A 22,500-nucleotide genomic window follows, 5' to 3' on the forward strand; every position below is an offset into this window, starting at 1 on the left:
TGGTGCCTGAATTGTCTTCTTCACCCGCCTGGATGAAATTGCCGCTTGATTCGGGTGTCATCCACTTCAAGCAATGCACGCAGCGGTGTTTGCTCGGCAATTTGCTTGTGATGGAAGGAAAACAATCTTCTTGCTGAAGCGGACAAGAAAAAAAAATTGATGGGGTATCTTTCGAGGACTGAGAGAGAGAGAGAGAGAGAGAGAGAGAGAGAGAGAGAGAGAGAGAGAGTCACGCGATTCTTAGCGTCTTTACCGGGCGTTGGTGACCGAGGAGGTTTGGTGGGGGAGGGGGGATGGGGTTTGGTGGAGGAAGTGTTGGTGATTAATTCCTGGGAATAGGGTGAGAATGGTTCTCCATTATCGAAGAAGGAAAAGCAGAGAATGTAGGAAAAAGAAGATAGATTAGATAAGAAAGAGGGAGAATGTGAATAACAAAAGGAAGCAGAGAAAATAGGGAGAAGATAGAGTAAATGAGAAAGAGAGAGACTGTGAATAATAAAGAGAGTTTGAGTGAACTTGAATATATAAAATTCTTATATATTAATAACGCCAATAATAACAAGTAAAAATGCGCCGAAGCTTCTTCGGCGCAATCCAGTTTTCTGTACAGCGTATAATCAGGCCCGCCGAAAACAGATCTATCTTTCGGTGGTCTCGTATAATGCTGTATGAGCCACGGCCCATGGAACTTTAACAACGACCCGGTGGTGGCCTATCCTATATCGTTTGCCAGATGCACGATTATGGCTAACTTTAACCTTAAATGAAATAAAAACTACTGAGGCTAGAGGGCTGCAATTTGGTATGTTTGATGATTGGAGGGTGGATGATCAACATACCAATTTGCAGTCCTCTAGCCTCAGTAGGTTTTAAGATCTGAGAGTGGACAGTAAAAGTGCGGACAGAATTAAGTGCGGACGGACAGACAAAGCCGGCGCAATGGTTTTCTTTTACAGAAAACGAAAATGGCTGTTCAGTTCATATTATATTTTACGCTAAGATTCATTTGGGGTTTGTAAGAGTTTGAAATCGCCTTATAAAAAAAAGCAGTTGCTTGCTAAGCTGCTTCCCACTTTCTGAAAGACTATTACAAGGCAAAAAAAAAAAAAAAAAACTCTTATTTTGCAAGATGTTTTTCATAAGACGGAAGTGAAACTGGGTACCAGCACGACTTGTCATCATTATTCATTTTGGTTTCGCATTTATTTGTTTTTTCGTCTGTCTTTTATTGTTGTTACTGGGTTTAGTTTTCTGTAAAAGAAAACTATATTGTGCCAGCTTTGTCTGTCCGTCCGCACTTTATTCTGTCCGCACTTTTTATGTCCGCCCTCGGATCTTAAAACCTACTGAGGCTAGAGGACTGCAAATTGGTATGTTGATCATCCACCCTCCAGTCATCAAACATACTAAATTGCAGCCCTCTAGCCTCAGCGGTTTATATTTTATTTAAGGTTAAATTTAATCATAATCGTACTTCTGGCAACGACATAGGAGATGTCACCACCGGGCCGTAGTTAAAGTTTCATGGGCCGCGGCTCATACAGCATTATACCGAGACCACCGAAAGTTAGATCTGTCTTCGTTGGCCTAGATTATACGCTGTAGTGGCTGTACAGAAAACTCGATTGCGCCGAAGAAACTTCGGCGCATTTTTTACTTGTTACATTTGATCCCAATAAAACTCGCAATTGTGGCAGAAGCATTGCCCCAGTCCAGACTAAATCTCTCTCTCTCTCTCTCTCTCTCTCTCTCTCTCTCTCTCTCTCTCTCTCTCTTTGGGAGGAACCGGGGCTTCATAATGAATCACATTTAGTATGAAAATAACTCTCTCTCTCTCTCTCTCTCTCTCTCTCTCTCTCTCTCTGGGAGGAATCGAGGCTTTATAATGAATCACATTTAGTATGAAAATCTCTCTCTCTCTCTCTCTCTCTCTCTCTCTCTCTCTCTCTCTCTCTCTCTCTCTATAATGAAGACCTCGTGTGAGATTTTCGTTTCTGTGGGAAACCTCTCGAAATGAGGTCGGGAGGGGGTTTGGGATTGGTGGGAGGAGGAGGAGGAGGTTGGTGGGTGGAGTAAGGAGTGAGGGAGGTAGGAGTAGGAGTAGGAAGGATGCAAGGAGGTGCCGGTTAAAGAAAATGCTTTATTCATGAGATTTTAAATTCTGTGCAGCGGCGCCATTTTTTACTTGTTATGTATTCATGAGGGAAAATTTAATTGCTTGACACAATTACTGCCACTCCTCCTCCTCCCTCTCCTCCTCCTCCTCCTCCTCCTCCTCCTCCTCCTCCTCCTCCTCCTCCTCCTCCTCCTCCTCCTCCTCCTCCACAGTCATCCAGGGTTCGGTCCCGATGTGATTCAGAAATATATATATATATATATATATATATATATATATATATATATATATATATATATATATATGTATATGTGTGTGTGTGTGTGTGTGTGTGTGTGTGTGTGCAGCCATCTGGAGGCATATCCTAAAAGAGCAAAAGCAGAATTGTAAGAAACAAAACTATTGACGTGAGAATCGTGAAAACAAAAGCATCATGAATAGAAGACTTTATCCTGGAAGAAAATGAACATCAGTGTGATTGAACGATTCTAACAAAGCTTCAAGGAATTTCACATTGCAAGCACCCACTCGTTTTTGCATCTAGAGATTGGGCGGCGTTTGATAGAGATTTGTCGGAATATTAATTCTTAAAAATAAAACAACGAGAGAGAGAGAGAGAGAGAGAGAGAGAGAGAGAGAGAGAGAGAGAGAGAGAGAGAGAATTCTTTTTCTCTTTTATTGGAACAGCGTGCTTGAATTACCCCGTATGGCGGTTTGACTGAACCGCTAATATCTTTTTTTTTTTTTTTATCTTCCTGTTTATGCATTCCTTTATTCTCTCTGTTTTGTTTATTCTTTATGTTTCTCATCCTTTTCTGTACATTGTGAATTCTTCTTCTTTTTTGTGGCATCTTCTTTGGGTCCTTATGACACCAGATACAATTAGCGTTCCTGCCGTGTTTCTTCTCTCTCTCTCTCTCTCTCTCTCTCTCTCTCTCTCTCTCTCTCTCTCTCTCTCTCTCTGCTTTCCGCGCCCTTCCGTTTCTTCCTCTGTTGCCAAAGCAGCTAGTGGAATTTACAAAAAAAAAAAAAAAAAAAATTCCCAGTGTGATTTTTCTGTCGCTTAATTGGTTGACTTGGAATTAGGTTTCTTATTTTGGGTTTCTTGGAATTAGGTTTCTTATTTTGGGTTTCTTGTGTTCCTGGTAGCCATTTTTCACCCAGTTTCATTTTCAAGAGTTTTTTTTTTCTTACTTCCTGTTCTCTCGTTAAGTATTCTAATTGGGTATTGTATGCAAATTCTTGACGTGCCCCTATGAATGTCGAATCTCACCTAGGCTCGTATTTTGGCGTACTGTTAATTTTTGTTTTTTTCAAATGTTCCAAATTTCCAAACTTTCAAATTGAAATATGTTTATATTTATAATACTTTCAGGGGTTTTCAAATGTTTTCTGTAGGGTAACTAAACTCAGTGTTTTTCTAAATTTTCAAAATTTTCAAATATTCAAATTATGTATATACAGTATATATGTATGTATATATATATATATATATATATATATATATATATATATATATATATATATATATATATATATATATTTGCATGGGTTTTCACATTCTTTTGCATTGTTTACAAGTGTAAAGTAACTAATCACAGTAGTGTTTTCCCTCTATATATAGTTTTACTATATTTTTTGATGGCGTTGCTTATTTGATGTAAAAACCATTCCACGTCAGCCTGATGCCAGTCTTAATAGACCCGATGTATAAAAGAAAAGGAACTGAAAAAATAAATTCCAGCTTAACGCTTTAGAAAATAAAATCTATTAGCCTCGTTAAGTTCTGGAGAAGACAAGGAAAACGAGAGAAGAATGAAAGTTCCAAAGTTTGCCTTTTGAAGTTGAGAAACGGTTGACGTTCACAGTTTATTTTTTAATTATTTACTTATATTTTTATTTATATTTTGTATTTATTTATTTGATAATTTATCTGTTTTTCTATTAAGTGATCTCCTATTTCTGTTTTTCCCATTACCTTCTGTTATTTCTTTCGAATGAACGCCTTAATATTCTTCGGAAGCTCGAATTGGGCCTGTTCCATATGAATAGGTTTCATAATAATAATAATAATAATAATAATAATAATAATAATAATAATAATAATATTCTTTAGAAGCTTGAATTTCAAGTCAGTGGCCCCTTTGGTGGGCTTGTTCTATATGAATAGGTCTCATCTTCTGAATAATAATAATAATAATAATAATAATAATAATAATAATAATAATAATAATAATAATAATAATAATAATGTGTGGTCTGGTGTGGACCTTTGAATAGGTGTTAGGAGGACGCCTGTTAGGTAATATTGATTTTTATCAATTGGTAATACTCTCCTTCACAGATATTTTCAACGATGTAATTCCTTGCACAGTTCTGTAAATACGTTTAAATCCATTGCTTGTACCAGGATGCGAAACCTTTCTTTGTTACTGTAGATATATGTCCCTTGCTTTACTGAGCTCGAAATGTCATGCAGTTGTTGATATTCGCAGTGTCAGTTCTCTTGGACTGCACTGCCTTAAAATGGAAGACTGCAGTTTCTGCAAAAATACAAAACTGAGAAAAATGGTAGATACTGCAGTTTTCCCTTGCCCTACTGCTGATTTTGCAGATGCTGCAAATGGGACGCCCTAAATAAAGATTGAAGAATCATTCTTTAATTGCAGTAACTTTTGTATTAGTGTTTCACGAGTCCAATAGGTGGCATATCTCAGTTTCGAAAATTTTGCAGATACTGCGGTTTTCCATTTTGGGGCAGTATAGATAAAGTGTTGTAAAGCTTATGCAACTATTTCAAGTTCCCTGTCTTATGCAGTTAGCGTGAGAAGATGATGAGTATTGCTTATTCCATTTTTCTTAACTTTATTCCGTTCTTATTGCGTTGTTGATGATATACGCCTTTTGTGATTGAATTCAGTAGAACAACTCCCACTCTTCAAGAAAAAAAGAAAGGTCGTTCGTTACTATATGTTCCTTATTATATTCACCCAGCTTCCAAGTGCAATAAATTATTCATTCTACTCTCCCCCTTTCATTCTTATTGCATTTTTGACAGGTCCACCCATACTGACATTCTCCAATAGGGCGTCCCATAATGGCCAACCACCCCCAAAAAAAAAATTGTGGTTATGATTTTCTTTAATATACACTCATTGCATTTTTGACAGACCCACCCATGTTCTGTCATCCCCAGTTGGACATCCCAGAAAGAACTAAACCATCCCCCCTCCCCCCCCCACCCCACGAAAAAATATGGTTATGGGTTTTTCTCTAATATATATAGAGGGCATTTTGCGAGGCCATCTCGGTCAGGCTTCAGGCGAGGTCAAAGACGGGTCAGGGAACTCGGTTATGAAGTCGCCGAAGTGGGAGACAGAATAAATTGCACGCGTGCTCCTGGGGTCTGGAATATTGAAACGGCTTTTGCATTTTATGGCTGTGTATTTTATATGCATAAGTATGGACACGGATGTTTATGCCTCTGGGAGAGAGAGAGAGAGAGAGAGAGAGAGAGAGAGAGAGAGAGAGAGAGAGAGAGAGAGAGAGGTTTGTATCATGACACCGAGGCGATTTGGTTTCTATGTATTTTCTATATTTTGAGATATATAATCTTCGTCAATTTGGTTTTCCATAATCACAAACACACACATATATATATATATATATATATATATATATATATATATATATATATATATATATATATATATATATATATATATATACACACACACACACTTATATATAAAATGCCCTGCTGTGCAGAAGGATGCTTTAAAAAAGTTTTTAATGGATGAAGAGTACTTTCTCTCTCTCTCTCTCTCTCTCTCTCTCTCTCTCTCTCTGGCCGTATGAGAGTCAGTGATAATTAAGATAAGAGGTCCAATATAGCAGTTCAGATTCTTCGCCCTTTTGGTGTAAAGCCGTAGTTTGTATGTTGACAGATACTAGGGTTATCAGCATATCCCCTTGATGTTTTAAGTCCTTAAGGGAGGAATTCAAATGATGATGTAATAAATCCTAATATTTCAAATATTTTATACGAGCTTGATGGCGTGTGCTACGCTGCGCTGGAAGCTGGCGCTGCCCGTCACGTCCCCCCTACCCTCCCGATCCCCTACCTACCGCGCCCCACCTGGGGCGGACAAACAGGTTTGCAGGAGGAGGGTGGACGTGTCACGTCTCCTCTACCCTCCCGATCCCCTACCTACCCCTCCCCACCCGGGAAGGACAAACAGGTTTGTGGGAGGAGGTTGGACGCGTCATGTCTCCCATACCCTCCCGATCCTTTACCTACTCCACCCCCACCCTGGGCGGACAAACAGGTTTGCAGGAGGAGGGTGGACGTGTCATGTCTCCCATACCCTCCCACCCCCATCCCCAAACAGGTTTGCAGGACCTGTCACTCCTCTACCCTCCACCCTACCTACCACGCAGACAAACGAGAAAGGTCCAATAGAATTTTATTACTATAGAAGATTGACAGATGCCCGCCCCTACTCAAATCATCACGGAGACGATGAAGAAATGTCTCGGTAATTCCAAAAGGGTATTTGACGATTGGGAAATAGCCTCGTCACACATTACTCGCGGGAGACTCGTGTAGGGATGTTGTTAATGGGGCTGTTGCCTCGCGTCATCAGGAAGAGAAATTATGAATGGCTTCGTTAGGAAGGGGTTGGGAGCCGATGGACAAATACGAGGTGAAATGGAGGATGACAGGGAAACATAACATGACGGGGAATTTGGAGACAGTTGCTCTCAATTACGTTTTCATATTCAAGCGTTATGGCGAATTTAACGTTTCTCTTGGTCTTGGACCTCGAGCCCTTGTATAAGAAAGGAGAGCCGTTGTATATCCTTCTGAATAAATGATAGCAGTTGAACCTGAAGTCTCTTGCTTAGTAGTGAGGTGCTAATCGAGATTTCATATGTTTGCCCTCTCCCGTAGGGGGTTAGTGCCGTCAGTGCCCCTCTTGCGGTGCACTGTAGGGATTGCTTAAAGTTCTTTGCAGCGTGCCTTCCTTAGGCCCCTAGCTGCAACCCCTTTCGTTTCTTTTACTGTACCTTCTTTCATATTCTCTTTCTTCCATCTTACTTCCCACCCTCTCCTAACAATTGATTCTTAGCGCAACTGCTTTGAGGTTTTCCTCCCGTTACACCTTTCAGACCCTTTACTGTCAATTTCCCTTTCAGCGCTGAATGATCTTATAGGTCCCAGCGCTTGGTCTTTGGCCTAAATTCTATATTCAATTGAATTCAGTTCACATGTTTGCTATACCCTTAGTCTTCTGATCAATGTAAGTCGAGCAACAATGTGGCTGCTCGGAACTTGTATGTGTGACCACCTAAAGATTGTAGAGCTGCTGGTATTGCGCATGAGCCCACTGGAAGCGTATCGTCTTCTGGGGTCACCCCCTGCATTGGGGAAAGAATTGCAGATTAGGGATAAGTACAAAATATACCAAATATCTCAAGAACAGGCAATTCTCGAGTGGTCCGCTGCTATAGTGGGTAGTGTCGTGGTATGCCACTCAGATGTCGCGTGGTTCGCGTCTCTGCCAGGGCGATGAAAAATCGCTGGCTCTGTATCATGATCAGTTGCTGATGCAGTGTGGGGTCTGCTGCGGTGGGAGGTTGAAACCAACATTCTTTGGAAGCTTGAATTTCGAGTCAGTGGCCCCTTTGGTGTGCTTGTTCATGTGGATAGGTTTCATCTACTGAAATAATAATAATAATAATAATAATAATAATAATAATAATAATAATTATAGTAGCCCTTCAGATACAGAAAATAAAAAAAAAGACTTAATAAGATTACTAATCTGTGGTGGGTACGTGACGTCCTGAATGTGTTAAAATCACTACAATGGATCGAAAAAGGATCTTTATAAACCATCACAATAATGGAGACGATTTAACCACTTACCAGTTCTTCACTTCAAAACCTTCCATGTACTCGCTACCAACGACACACACAGGAGCGAAATCCTTTCCCTTGAAAGTGGGCGTGAGGTGGAAGGCGTCGAACCGAAAGCAGGGCGTAGGTGGTTGGAGGAGACCGTCTGAGGAACGAAAATACTCTTAAGATAAAATGAATTGGAAATGAACATGGAAATGTATTCGCATGCATTTCGGAAGGTTAAGAGGTTTTCAGGATCCTGAGAGAGAGAGAGAGAGAGAGAGAGAGAGAGAGATGGGTCCTTCTGGGGTTGGGGCGGCTTGCTGTTGGGAGGGGACGGGTCCTACGGACGTGGGAGTGAGTTAGGAATCAAAGGACTCCGTTCCAAGGACTTTTTATTTATCGAGGACGTTCCCAGGGGACGATTTTTAGATGGCACTGGTGTGGAAGAAAATGGGAGAGGTGGAATAAGGAATGGGTGGAGAAATAGAAAGGAAACGAAAGTGAAGAAAAGGAAATTAAGAATAGAGGAAAAACTGTTTTAGAAGGTAGAAAGAGAGAAAGAGAAGTAATTTCAGAATTGATGATAAGATAAATATTAACAGGAGAAAACCAAAAGAATTACTTATCAAGAGAAGAATTAAAAGTGAAAAGGCCTATATTTAGAGTAAATGTGAAACTCTTAAAATTATGGAACCAAATGAAGAATGAACTATAAGAAGAAGAATAACAAGAGGGATGGTTATGGGGAATTTGGGGAATAGGATAGAAAAAGACCCATGTGGAAAAACGATAGTTCTTTGAGATTATGGAAAAGGAATATTTATGATAGCAGAAAGACAGTTATTTTTATACTAGTGGAAAAATAGGAGGATATTATGGAGTTGATGTGAGTAGGAAGATTTTCGGAGTAGCAGAAGACGTCGTTTTGGGAATATTGCAAAGAGAATAATGACTGGATTAGGGAGATGAAGGAAGACATAAAAATGGGAAGAAGAAAGAGGGAGCCATTTTTAGTTTTCTGTACAAGAAAACTATTGTGCCGGCTTTGTCTGTCCGTCCGCACTTTTTTCTGTCCGCCCTCAGATCTTAAAACCTACTGAGGCTAGAAGGCTGCAATTTGGTATGTTGATCATCCACCCTCCAATCATCAAACATACCAAATTGCAGCCCTCTAACCTCAGTTGTTTTTATTTTATTTAAGGTTAATGTTAGCCATAATCGTGCTTCTGGCAACGATATTTGATAGGCCACCACAGTGGCGTGGTTAAAGTTTCGTGGGTCGCGGCCCATAAGCAGTATACGGAGACCACCGAAAGATAGATCCATTTTCGGTGGCCTTGATTATACGCTGTAGAGGCTGTACAGAAAACTCGATTGCGGACAGAATAAAGTACGGACGGACAGACAAAGCCGGCACAATAGTTTTCTTACAGAATACTAAAAATGACTAGATATTGTTTAGCAGTTTGCGAACATTCCGTAAAAAAACCTCCGCTTCTCAGGAGAGTTTTAGTGCCTTGACTGAACTGTGAGTTTAGCAGTTTTGATTAACGAAGTTTGCCTGCGAACTTCACCAAACTCCCCTCTCACTCATGATGTGCGACGCCAGGCCTCTCTTCTCTTCTCTCAGTCAACAATTGTAACAATCCAACACAATTTTGACACAAAGCGCTTTTAGTAAACGGAAAGAATAATCTCACAAAAAGATATCGCTTCGTAACACTTCTACCAAAACAAAACAAAAATAAAAATAAGTCGGGTAAATACAAAAGTCTAAATACAAATATTTCAATCATTTGCAACTCGTTTGTAAAAAAAAAAAAAAAACTCGCAGCGATATGCTTGTGAAAAGATAAAATTTGTATAACTGATCTTATGACATTGTTTTTAGATAATGTCAGGTATCTGTTGCATCATTCGATTGTAGGATTTTGTTCGAATTTTATATCTTTTTCATACTTTCTCTGTTGTCTTTTATTACTTTTTAGTTTTCTGTAAAAGAAAGCTGTTGTGCCGGCTTTGTCTGTCCGTCCGCACTTTATTCTGTCCGCACTTTTTCTTTCCGCCCTCATATCTTCAAAACTACTGAGGCTAGAGGGCTGCAAATTGGTATGTCGATCATCCACCCTTCAATCATGAAACATACCAAATTTCAGCCCTCTAGCCTAATTAGTTTTTATTTGATTTCGGGTTAAATTTAGCCATGAACGTGCGTCTGGCAACGATATAGGACAGGCCACCACCCGGCCGTGTTTAAAGTTTCATGGGTCACGGCTCATAGAGCATTATACTGAGACCACCGAAAGATAGATCTATTTTCGGTGGCCTTGATTATAATTTACACTGTGCATAAAACTCGATTGCGCCGAAGAAACTTCGGCGCATTTTTTTACTTTTTTTTTTTTTGTACAGTTAGATGTCTTTTATCTAAGACTGTCCTGAAAATGCCGGGAATCCGTTGAATTAAAATTGTAAGGACTCTGAATACTAGCCATTAAATGCAGAACACGGAATTTAAAGAAGGCACAGAGAGAGAGAGAGAGAGAGAGAGAGAGAGAGAGAGAGAGAGAGAGAGAAACCACATTCATCTCACCCTCGCCATCGTCATCTCTTCTCCCTATTCAAGCCACTTCCTAATCCCCCTCATTATCATGATTTATTTATCTTACGGTTTATCAGCATCCGAGTCTTTCCCAGATTTATAATCTCCAATTAACCGCCATCCTCCCTTCCATCATCCTTATTCTCTTCTATTCCTCACGTTCATCGTCCCTTTGTCTCTGTTCCTCCCTTCATGCCTTTGTATATCATTCTCATTACGACTTTCCCTCCGTTTAAATCATTCCTCTCTTTTTCTTCCTCGACAAATGGCAAGAATGAAATGAGGAAAGATGTGAGAGAGATATCACAGAAAGTGGTAAAGTATATTTGATAAAGAAGGGAGGAAAGTAAAGTAATGGAATGGAGTAGATAAGAAATAATCGTTGAAAAGTAAGGAAGAACCTTTTTCAGATTATATATATATATATATATATATATATATATATATATATATATATATATATATATATATATATATATATATATATATATATATATATATACATATACATATAGAAGTTTTAGTCAACAGCGAACGGCAATGGAGACTTCAGATTATTTTCCTTGTAGTTAATTTTATCGTTTGAATTACTTTAATTAGTGGCGTCAGTGCACCTCACGCGATGCACTGTAGGCGTTGCTTAAGGTTCTTTGCAGCGTGCCTTCCTTAGGCCCCTTAGCTGCAACCCCTTTCGTTCCTTTTACTATACCTCCGTTCATATTCTCATTTTTCTATCTTACTTTCCTCACCCTTCTCCTAACAGTTGATTCATAGTGCAACTTTGAGGTTATCCTCCTGTTACACCTTTCAAACCTTTTACTGTCAACTTTCCGTTTCACTGCTGAATGACCTGACAGGTCCCAGCGCTTGGCCTAAATTCTATATTATGTTCTATTCTTCTTTTATAAAGTTACTTCGATAGAACTGAATAATAAACCGAAATTGATGAAGGCGGCACAAAAATAGTTAGATTGACTATCAATCATCAGAATGGCTATCAATTATCAGACGGGAGTTGGTAAACAGACCTCATTAAAAGGAATAAGATCAAAAAAGAAATCTCAAGAAAGTCCTAGAGACGTAACAGGAATAACTTGACAGATATAAGATGACACTGAAGACCTGAGAATTCAGGAATAATGATTCAGGATTGTACGTTAATGGAGGTCTCACACAAGGAAATGCGAAATGCTCTTAGGAATATTAGGATGAATTTAAATTATCTTTGAAAGTGCTTGAGTGAGGTGTGTAGGTAGGAGTATAATAGGACTGATTATTCATCTTCTCTTATCTCTTCTTTTCTTTCGTGATAGGATTTATCATTGTTATTTTGTCTCTTCTTCTTCGCCTTAATTGGCCATCGAAGAATAGAGCAATGACGCCCCATTGTCTCAGGTAGAGGCAGTGAAACAGCTGGGAATCTGTAGATATTTCACGTCATTATTATACTACAGAAAAATGTTTGTATCTTATCTAAATATATTCTAAAATTTATTGTTGTTAATAAATGGTTTTCCTTCGTATACACTATTATTCTACGCACAAACAGTTAAGTTATTATCCCCCCATTCTCATCCTCTTTCCCATTTCGCTTTTATTTATTTATTTATTGTTTTATTCCCCTTTTCTCATACCACTGTTTTCTGAGATTGCAGTCTGAAATTTTTATTAAACTTATTTGTATTCCCAGTTTTTCCATATAGTAAGTCTTAATATAGAGTATTAACTTCAATGAATATTATTCCATTGTATTTACTATTGAAAAGGATATCACGAGCATATATATACATACAAGAATACATTGTAATAATTTATCAGGCTTTGCCATGTTCAGTCATAACTTTTACGATAGTCACTCTTTATAATTGAGCGACCCGTTTTCTAAAGTGCATTTGTAAAGAAAATGGGGATGGAGAGAGATAGAGAGAGAGAGAGAGTGAGAGCGACATTGATTGAGTCTTATTCACAATAATATTTGAAAAGAACAGCAGTACGAGTCTTAAAATGGAGAATTCACTTTTATAAAAATAAATACATTTGTAAAGTCACGAAACTGTGGATTATTTTCTCCAACACTTGACATATCGAAACAACAATACTATTCATAAGAGCAACAGCAATTAGTGGCTAATTCCTTCGATGATATCATCGTTCCCCCGTCAGCCAGCTCGCCTCACATCAACCTGCTTACAGTGCCCGGGAAAACGTGTTTACAATCCTTCCGAGAAATGCCCGATAATTCCCGATAATTGGAGCTCATTCATTCCCAAATGCTGGAATGAAGAGTCTCCTCTTTGGGTGAGGATCGATTGAATGCGGAGACGAAGAGGTTTTTGAGAAACTCTGAGAGGAGGGAAGAGGAATTTCCGTCTTCAGTGTTTTGCAATTAGTTCCCCGTTCTGCTTTCTGCCCAAGACAGATGCTGTCATTTAAGCGGAATCCTGTCTGTTTTTTTTTTTTTTTTTTTTTTTTTTGTCTGTATGGCGCTGGCAGTACGATCCTGTTTTTTTTTTATACGGCGAAATTATTTACTTTTTTTTTTTTTTGGTTGCAGTTTTTTTTCTTATATTTTTGGTCAGTTATTATCGTTATTCGTTTCTTTCCACTAATCTTTCTTGTGTTAATTTTGCAAATATTCTTAAAAGAGTTTTTGAATTGCTTATTACATTAATGAATTATATTTTTCCGGGAGTACACGATAACAAAAAACCTTGCATTAATAAATGCGTGGTCTCAAATTTTATAGAATTTGGTACGAATGATCAAATTCTGGTGGTGTAAGTAAAGTTGAAATACGTGTATGCTCTTTCTCTCTCTCTCTCTCTCTCTCTCTCTCTCTCTCTCTCTCTCTCTCTCTCTCTCTCATATATATATATATATATATATATATATATATATATATATATATATATATATATATATATATATATATATATATATATATATATATATACCTTATACTAAACTTTCACTGTAATTTTTCTCTTTATTATAATTTTTCTCTAGATATGAATGATACGAAAATGTCGGTCTATAGTTCTTAATTTAAGTTGAAAATAAAAAAAAATCGTTCATCAGCTAGATTTATTGGAACGTCAAGGGGAAAATCGTACAAGGAGGTGAAATAAATTTGATATGTTTTATTGTTGAGATGCGCTGTGAATTTTTATAGAAGCCCAGTTTCTGTGTAAAACTCTACGGATTTGGCTACCCACGTTTATTTAGTGTACTATATTTATATATATATATATATATATATATATATATATATATATATATATATATATATATATATATATAATATATAATATAAATATATATATATATATATACATATATATATATATATATATATATATATATGTGTGTGTGTGTGTGTGTATTTATGTATTGTATACATATTTATTGTAATCAGCGTATATGTAATAACAGCTTGCCTTTATTATGCATAGTGTCTATTCAAAAATGAAAATATATTTCAATGTAATCACACTTTGTGTTTATATCAAGTGTTGATCTCTTCCCCATTTCATTGACTATATAAAAAAAAATACAAATAAATAAAAAAATAAGAAAATTAAAACAAAGAATATTGTGGGTTTTAGTTTCCTGTAAAAGAAAACTATTGTGCCGGCTTTGTCTGTCGTCCGCACTTTATTTGTCCGCACTTTTTCTGTCCGCCCTCAGATCTTCAAAACTACTGAGGCTAGAGGGCTGCAAATTGGTATGCTGATCATCCACCCTCCAATCATCAAACATACCAAATTGCAGCCCTCTAGCCTTAGTAGTTTTTATTTTATTTAAGGTTAGAGTTAGCCATAATCGTGCTTCTGGCAACGATACAGGTACCAACAACACAGGCCACCACCGGACCGTGGCTGAGTTTCATGGGCAGTGGCTGAGACCACCACAGGGCCGTGGCTGCGTTTCATGGGCCGCGGGTAGAAGTTTCAAACATCATTATGCGCTGTGCAGTAAACTAGATTGCGCCGAAGAAACTTCGGCGCATTTTTTGCTTGTTTTTATTCTTAAATAGTTTCCCGGATCATCTCATGAATCCGACCTCCACTGCAGCCTTCTTATTATATAAGCCGCTGTTGATTCCAGACGTCTCTCTCTCTCTCTCTCTCTCTCTCTCTCTCTCTCTCTCTCTCTCTCTCTCTCTCTCTCTCAGAATCCCGCATTATACCGTAAGTTGCGAGATTGCATCTCAAAACGGAATCATCAACGAAGAAAGTAAAATGGGGGAGCTGGTTGTTGGTGGGGGTGGTGTTAGGGGAAGGGAGGAGGGGATATGAGGGAGAGGGGAGGGGAGGGGAGGGGGTCTATAGGTAGGTGGTGCTCATTGGGGGTGGAATGGAAATTAAAGGTATGATGATAAGGATGGTTAGACTGCTTAATGACGTGGAAAATGACGCGCCTTCAGACGGTTTTGAAAAGAGATGGAGAATAAGGAGAAGAAGAGAATGAGGAAGAAGATGATGGGGGAAAAAATGAGAGCTAGAAGATGGCTGAGGAGGAGGAGGAGGAGGAGGGAAGGGAAGAGGAAGACGAGAACTCGATATCTTTCTGCGGAGGAAGAAGAAGAAGAAGATGCTATTTGGGAAAGAGGAAAAAAATATATCCCCGGATGAAAAGAATCGGGGAAAACATTTTCATAAACAGTAAAATCAGTAAAGGATGAAATGGGGAAAATAGACCTCCTCCTCCTCCTCCTCCTCCTCCTCCTCCTCCTCCTCCTGGTTCAATGCAGAGACTTTCCCAGATGCGAGAGGCATTTGGGATTGCGTTTTGTGATAACATCGTCATTCTCGCCAGAAGAAGAATGTAGCTCAAATGAGCAAAAAGTTATATTAGGAATCGTGTTGGAAAAACCTTCGCTTGTGTATTTCAGAGAGAGAGAGAGAGAGAGAGAGAGAGAGAGAGAGAGAGAGAGAGAGAGAGAGAGAGAGGTATTAGAACACGTGTTGGAAATAACCTAGCTTGTGTATTTCAAAAAGAGGTTCTGGAGAGAGAGAGAGAGTTATATTAGAGATTGTCATGGAAAAGACCTTAGCTTGTGTATTTCAAGAAGAGGTTCTGGCGAGAGAGAGAGAGAGAGAGAGAAAGTTTTATCTCCTGTTCAATACGTGACTCTTAATTTGATTTTATTTACTGATAGTCAAAAGGTATTTCGCTTTTTCCAATGCAGATATCGGTTGGATTGAAAATTTATGCCCTTAAATAGCCCAGGCCTATAAGTTAAGTTAAGTATACCTTAGTTTTACCAGACCACTGAGCTGATTAACAGCTCTCCTAGGGCTGGCCCGAAGGATTAGACTTATTTTACGTGGCTAAGAACCAATTGGTTACTTAGCAACTGGACCTACAGCTTATTGTGGAATCCGAAACACATTATAGCGAGAAATGAATTTCTATCACCAGAAATAAATTCCTCTAACTCTTCATCAGCCGGCCGGGGAATCGAACTCCGGCCCAGCGAGCGCCAGTCCACAGCTCTACCGACTCACCCAACGCAGAGCTGAAGGACCAGGAAAGAGATTGGTGGGGGCGGGGGGAGATAAGAAAGAAAATGGGACTCTAACTCTCCTGAAAGTAAAAAAAAAAAAATAAATAAAAATCAAAGCTATATGGAAACCAGAAGCAAGAGGGGAATCCTGAAGCTTATCCGTGAAAGGAAAAACGATCAAGGAGCCAAGTAATTTAAGAATGTTTGACTTCCTCAGAGAAAATATGAGAAGAGGTGGCTTGACGTATCTCTCTCCCACAGCTATGGCAATGGCTACTGAATCGGTACCTTTAGATGCGAGAGATGAAGATGAAAATATAAAAGTAATATTAAGTTTCTGTAATTGGCATGAAAAGTAAGACTTGCCTACACCTGAAATGTTGACATATTTTAGAGGTTGAATTAAAATTTCATCAGATTTAAATGAATGGGCGCTTGAAGAGGAAAGAATTGCAAAAATTTACTGCATATACCTTGTACTTCACTCTGTATAAAGTCAAGAAGTTTACCTACACACACACATATATATATGTATATTTATATATATATTCAGATATATATACAAATATATAATATATATATATATATATATATATATATATATATATATATATATATATATATATATATATATATATATATATATACATATACATATGTGTGTGTTTTAGGCTGCCACAAACATATTCTTTGAAACATCTCACTGAGATTGTTAATCATTCTTCCAAACCAAAGCGGATATTCTCTGTATTTTTCCGGCCAGTCAAACATTCACAAAATTTTATATAACAAAAAAATATAACTATATTAAAACATTCAACCATGCAACTATAAATTCGTAAATGTAAGTAAATGAACAAAGTTTGACACCTAGTTACGAAAGACAAAGCTAAGAGCTTTAAATAAAAAAAAAGAGAAAAAAAAAAACAGTGAACGAGAATTTTAATACCAAAGTGAGGAAGGACGGACTTTCTGTCTGTGCCAGAATGTTTAAGGGCTTTGAGCCGAGCTGCGGAATAAGATGCAAATGGCGTCAGATGCACCAGTTTTACGGCCTGAAAGTCAAGGAGAATGAATTACGCTTGAGACATCCTTGTTGAGAAGGGGGGAGGGGGGCCGGAGGACCCCTGGGGAAGAGGGGAGGGGGCGGAGGACCCCTGGGGAAGAGAGGAGGGGCGGTGGGTGGTGGGACCCCTGATAGAGTAAGGGGGGGCAGTAGCTCTTGAAGGAATGTCCTTCGGTGTCTAGGTCTCCTGTTGACCCTTTTTGGAAACTTTCCACTTTCTTTTGCCTTCTTTTCGTGTTTCTTCTTTTCAGTGTCCTTCGTCTTTTCGCGTTTCTTCTCTTTTCGCTTTCCTTCTTTCTTCTTTTCGTGTTTCTTCTCTCTCTCTTTATCCTCATTGCTTCTCTTTTCCTCTTTCGGTTTCTCCTGGTCGTTCCTGATTCTTGTTGACTGTGACTTGATTTTGGGCACTTTACCCTTTCGTCGTCCCTGTCCATTCTCAGTCTTCTTATCGTTCTCAGTCTTCTCATCGTTCTCAGTCTTCTTATCGTTCTCAGTCGTTTCATCAGTCTCAGTCTTCTTATCGTTCCTTAGTCTTCTTGTTGTTCTTAGTCTTCTTATCGTTCCCAGTCTTCTCATCGTTCTCAGTCTTCCTTATCATTCCCAGTCTTCTTATCATTCTCTGTTTTCTTATTATTCCAGGTCTTCTTATCAGTCTTCTTATCATTCTCAGTCTTCTTATCATTCTCAGTCTTCTTATCATTCCTAGTCTTCTTATCATTCCTAGTCTTCTTATCATTCTCAGTCTTCTTATCATTCCTAGCCTTCTTATCATTCCTAGCCTTCTTATCATTCCTAGTCTTCTTATCATTCTCAGTCTTCTTATCATTCCTAGCCTTCTTATCATTCTTAGTCTTCTTATCATTCCCAGTCGTCTTATCATTCCCAGTCTTCTTACCATTATGAGTCTTCTTATTTTCAGTCTTCTTATCATTCCCAGTCTTCTCTTCATTCTCGGTCTTCTTTCCATTCCCAGTCGTCTTATCATTCTCAGTCTTCTTATCTCACAAGCTCGCCTTCCCTCGCTTCCTCCACCTCATCCCAATATGCAGTTCACTTCTTTTTATCCACTAAATAATCCTTCCATCACCATTTCCTCCTATAATCCTCTCCGCCCCCCAAATCCCTCCCATTCTCCCCATCCTTTCAGTTTCCGGTGTATATGTATATATATATATATATATATATATATATATATATATATATATATATATATATATATATATATATATATATATATATACACACATATATATATCATTTTAAGCAATTTTAGACATTCATTTGAAACGTCGTATTATTTAATTTGATAAAATCGTTCAGTTCTGTAAAGATAGGACTTATTATCGCAGTTTTTTTAATTCCAGTTACACACAAACATACGCAAACACACACACACACACACACACACACACACACACATATATATATATATATATATATATATATATATATATATATAATTATGTGTGTGTGAGCATCTGTTCATTCACTATTTTTACTTCTTTAATGAGCACTAGAATTCCTCGCTTGTATATTCCTCGAATTGCGGCATTGAAAAGATATCGTGAAATGGCATTGGGAAAATCGCTTGAGTTTTGCATCGTCGCTTTCGTGGAATGAAAAATATTATACCCAGCGAGAGGGCAAAAGCGGTATAAACTATGAGAGAGAGAGAGAGAGAGAGAGAGAGAGAGAGAGAGAGAGAGAGAGAGAGAGAGAGAGAGAAATACGAAGTTAGGAAATAGCAGGAAAGTGAACATACAGTAAATTTGATGTGTAACAGATATACGGTAGTGACAGTTGACTGATTTGGAAATATCTAGCGTTGCAAAAGCCCCCCTTTTTTTAATGGATATTAAAGTGAGTGACAAGTTATATAAGGAAAGTGGTTTTCTTCAGCTGAACATTTTGCCTGAGAGACGGAGGCGGAAGTCAAACTCCTTCAAATGTTGTTAGACACAAGAGGAACCGCAAATATTAAAGTGGTTCAAGATTTAAAATTTGGAGACGACATTTTACAATATTTAATGCGGATTATCAAGGCCAGTCCTGTTGGCTTATGTAAAATCACATATTTTGTAAAGATTCATCATGATCGGGTTAAGTGAATTTATGTACGAAAAATATTTTCAACAGTCTACTGTATTGACAAAAGTAAAACAAGTGAAAAAATGCGCCGAAGTTTCTTCGGCGCAATCGAGTTTTCTGTACAGCGTATAATGCTGTATGAAATTTTCAGCCACGGCCCATGAAACTCTCAGCCGCGGCCCGGGAAACTTTCAGCCGCGGCCCGGTGGTGGCATGTGTTCTTGGCACTTACAGCAGTGCCAGACGCACGATCGTGGATAACTTTAACCTGAAATAAAATAAAAACTACTGAGGCTAGGGGGCTGCAGTTTGGCATGTTTGATGATTGGAAGGTGGATGATCAACATACCAATTTGCAGCCCTCTAGCCTCGGTAGTTTTTTAAGATCTGAGGGCGGACAGAAAAATAGGCATCTCAATAGTTTTCTTTTACAGAAAACTAAAAAGATTGTGTTCTCTGCCATTATATTGAAGAATTCTATAAAAATCGGGAACCTGATCGTCTGTGCCTGTGAGAATTATAGATTCCGCAAAGTAATATCTATAGACCAGTGTTCCTATTCATTAACTAACCCGGAAACTAATATCTGTAAACGTATGTTCCTCGTCATTAACTAAACAAACACTTAATAGCATGACGCAACTTAAATGAGAGCAACATCGCAGCAATAATGATAATTATCGCCGCAAGTTATTATTATTATCATCGTGTCCTTTGCTCTAATCGCTACGTATCATCTCTCGCTGTTTGCCTTCGGAATGGCTGATTGTGACTCCGATGTTGTTCCCCGTGTTGACTCGGCATTCTCTTTGATAAACTTCCGAGACCGGATGTTTATGAAAGCACGAACTCGCTGCGTCCGTTTCCCCCTCCCACAGGGGGGTTAGGGGGGGCGCTTGTTTGAAGAGCCAGAGCACAAATTGAATGCAAATATCCAGCGCAGTCTCCTTCTTTGATACCCACTTTTTGCTTCCTTTTTTTCCCTTTCCCTGTCTCTGCGAACATTGGGGTTCTCAGTCGAGTAAACAGGGCTTGGAGGAGGGGGAGGAGGAGGGGGTTGAGGAGGAGGAGGAGGAGGATGGAAGGAAGCCTTTGTAGACGGTACTTGAATTATTCATTTAATGAAGGATGAATGACAGTCTATTCAAGAGGTCTTTTCGTTATCTGTTTGCGAATATACGAATGGTGGGTGAATAACATTGACGGGTGTGGGCGAATATGTTAATGATGGGTGAATAACATTGACGGATGAGGGCGAATATGTTAATTATGGGTGAACAGCATTGACGGGTGAAGGGTGAATTCAGTAATTAAGATTGAAGAGCATGGAATACAAAATAGTCTTCGTTGACAGTTGTTGAATTCAATAAAGAAAAAGAATGAGTGACAGAAAATTAAATAGATTAAATAGCTTTTATTGATATAGGTGAATTCAATCCATAACAATGAATGCCGAATAGCAGACGCCTGGAGAATTCATCGATTGGTGAATTTGTACAATGAAGGATGAATAGTGAATAACACTGCACCTCCATTATGCATCGACAGGTAAAAACAACTGTAACAAAACAAATAATGCGCCGAAGTTTCTTCGGCGCAACCGAGTTTTCTTTACAGCCGCTAAGGCGCATAATCAAGGCCACCGAAAATAAATCTATCTTTCGGTGGTCTCGGTATAATGCTGTATGAGTCGCGGCCCATGCAACTTTAAACCACGGCCCGGTGGTGGCCTGGCCTATATCGTTGCCAGACGCACGATCATGGTTAACTTTTACCTTAAATAAACTAAAAACTACTGAGGCTAGAGGGCTGCAATTTGGTATGTTTGATGATTGGAGGGTGGATGATCAGCACACCAATTTGCAGCCCTCTAGCCTCAGTAGATTTTAGGATCTGAGGGCGGACAGGAAACGTGCGGACAGAATAAAGTGCGGACGGACAGACAAAGCCGGCACAGCAGTTTTCCTTTACAGAAAACTGATAAAAAGCGAGAGATTTCCACCCACGGAAAAGCAGTCATTTGGATTTCTTGTTTAGTTTCCGCCCTCTTAAATCCTCAGTTCTTTCTTTCTTTATTTGATTTCATTCCTTCTTTCTCTATTTATTTATTGATTTTTACCTTAATTTTTTTACGTTTTTTCTTCTATTCTCTTCTACTTTCTTGTCTTTGTTTCGTTTTTCTCTCTTCTATCGTCTTCCTTTTCCATTTTCTGCCGTCAGTTCTTATTTTTCCATCCTATCTGTTATCTCTTATTTTTTCCCTTTTCCTCCTCTTCCGTTTTTCATTTTCCCTTCCTCCTTCTTCGCCTCCTTTTGCCCATTTTATTAATCTTCTTCCCCTTCTTCTTTCTCTTGTATCCTATTGTCTTCTCACATTTTCCTCCTCTCCTGTTTTTCATTTACTGCTATTTTCCTCATATTATTAATCTTCTGCCTTTTTCCCACTTCTTTCTCTCATATGCTATTGTCTTCTTACCTTTTCCTCTTCTTCTATTTTTCATTTTTCCTTTCTCCTTCTTCGTTTTCTCTCCCCATTTTATTAATCTCCTTCCTTGTTTCCTTATATCCAATCGTCTTCCTATACCCTTTCCTCTTCTTCTCTTCTTACCTTTACTTCTTCTTTTGTGGTTCCTTTTCCCTCTCTCTCCTTCTTCGTCTCCTCTCCCCATTTCATTAATCTTCCTCCTCTTCCTCTTCTTCTTCTTCTTCTCCTTCTTCTCCGTTCTCTCCTCCTCGGTAAAAAATCTCGGAACGCCTTCTTCTTCTTCTTCTTCTTCTTCTTCTTCTTCTTCTTCTTCTTCTTCTTCTTCTTCTTCTTCTTCTTCTTAACATTTTCTGACCCTTGGGACTTTCTTCTTTTTTTCTTTTTTCCTTTGGCAAGAATTCCAATATTACCCCCATCTCCTCTCCTTCCCCCCCGCCCGCCCACCCACCCGCCCACGCCCCGAGACTCTCATAGGCGAAGTGTTTTGTTTATGCTTCGTTATTGCTTTTTTGAGTGCTAGTCGATTTTGGCCTCTTTTTTTTTATTATAGGGGACAGTTTTTTTTTTTTTTTTGTCTTATGTTGAAACCCCCCCCCCCCTCTCTCTCTCTCTCTCTCTCTCTCTCTCTCTCTCTCTCTCTCTCTCTCTCTCGAAGAAGAATAAGAAGAAGAAGAATAAGAAGAAGAAGAAGAAGAAAGAAAAAATGTATATAATAAGCACATTTAA

General features: G+C 38.6%; 2 protein-coding genes across 14 annotated transcripts in view; one reads left to right on the forward strand and one right to left on the reverse strand.

Moving 5' to 3' along the window:
* The window catches only part of LOC136856597 (ligand of Numb protein X 2-like), a 582,959-nt gene that overhangs the window by 478,948 nt on the left and 81,511 nt on the right, over window positions 1-22,500 (forward strand). The window lies entirely within an intron of this gene.
* On the reverse strand, window positions 15,127-17,777 carry LOC136856679 (putative uncharacterized protein DDB_G0271982). The gene is made up of 3 exons (XM_067134737.1): window positions 17,188-17,777; window positions 16,137-16,215; window positions 15,127-15,195 (listed from the first exon to the last, which is right to left on the reverse strand). Exons 1-3 carry the CDS (start codon window positions 17,775-17,777, stop codon window positions 15,127-15,129), a joined length of 738 nt encoding a protein of 245 aa, XP_066990838.1.

Source organism: Macrobrachium rosenbergii, chromosome 36 (genome assembly GCF_040412425.1).
Source record: "Macrobrachium rosenbergii isolate ZJJX-2024 chromosome 36, ASM4041242v1, whole genome shotgun sequence".
Taxonomy (NCBI): domain Eukaryota; kingdom Metazoa; phylum Arthropoda; class Malacostraca; order Decapoda; family Palaemonidae; genus Macrobrachium; species Macrobrachium rosenbergii.

Bases quoted from the DNA above. Each gene is read 5' to 3' on its own strand.
- LOC136856679 (XM_067134737.1), bottom strand. From the start codon at position 17,777: ATGAGAAGACTGGGAACGATAAGAAGACTAAGAACAACAAGAAGACTA. The intron at 16,216-17,187 runs GTAAAACTGGTG...TTTTACTTTCAG, and splicing joins TTCTCCTTGACTTTCAGGCC to GAGAGTTAGAGTCCCATTTT. The intron at 15,196-16,136 runs GTGAGTCGGTAG...CTTCCTCCGCAG, and splicing joins GTCCTTCAGCTCTGCGTTGG to AAAGATATCGAGTTCTCGTC.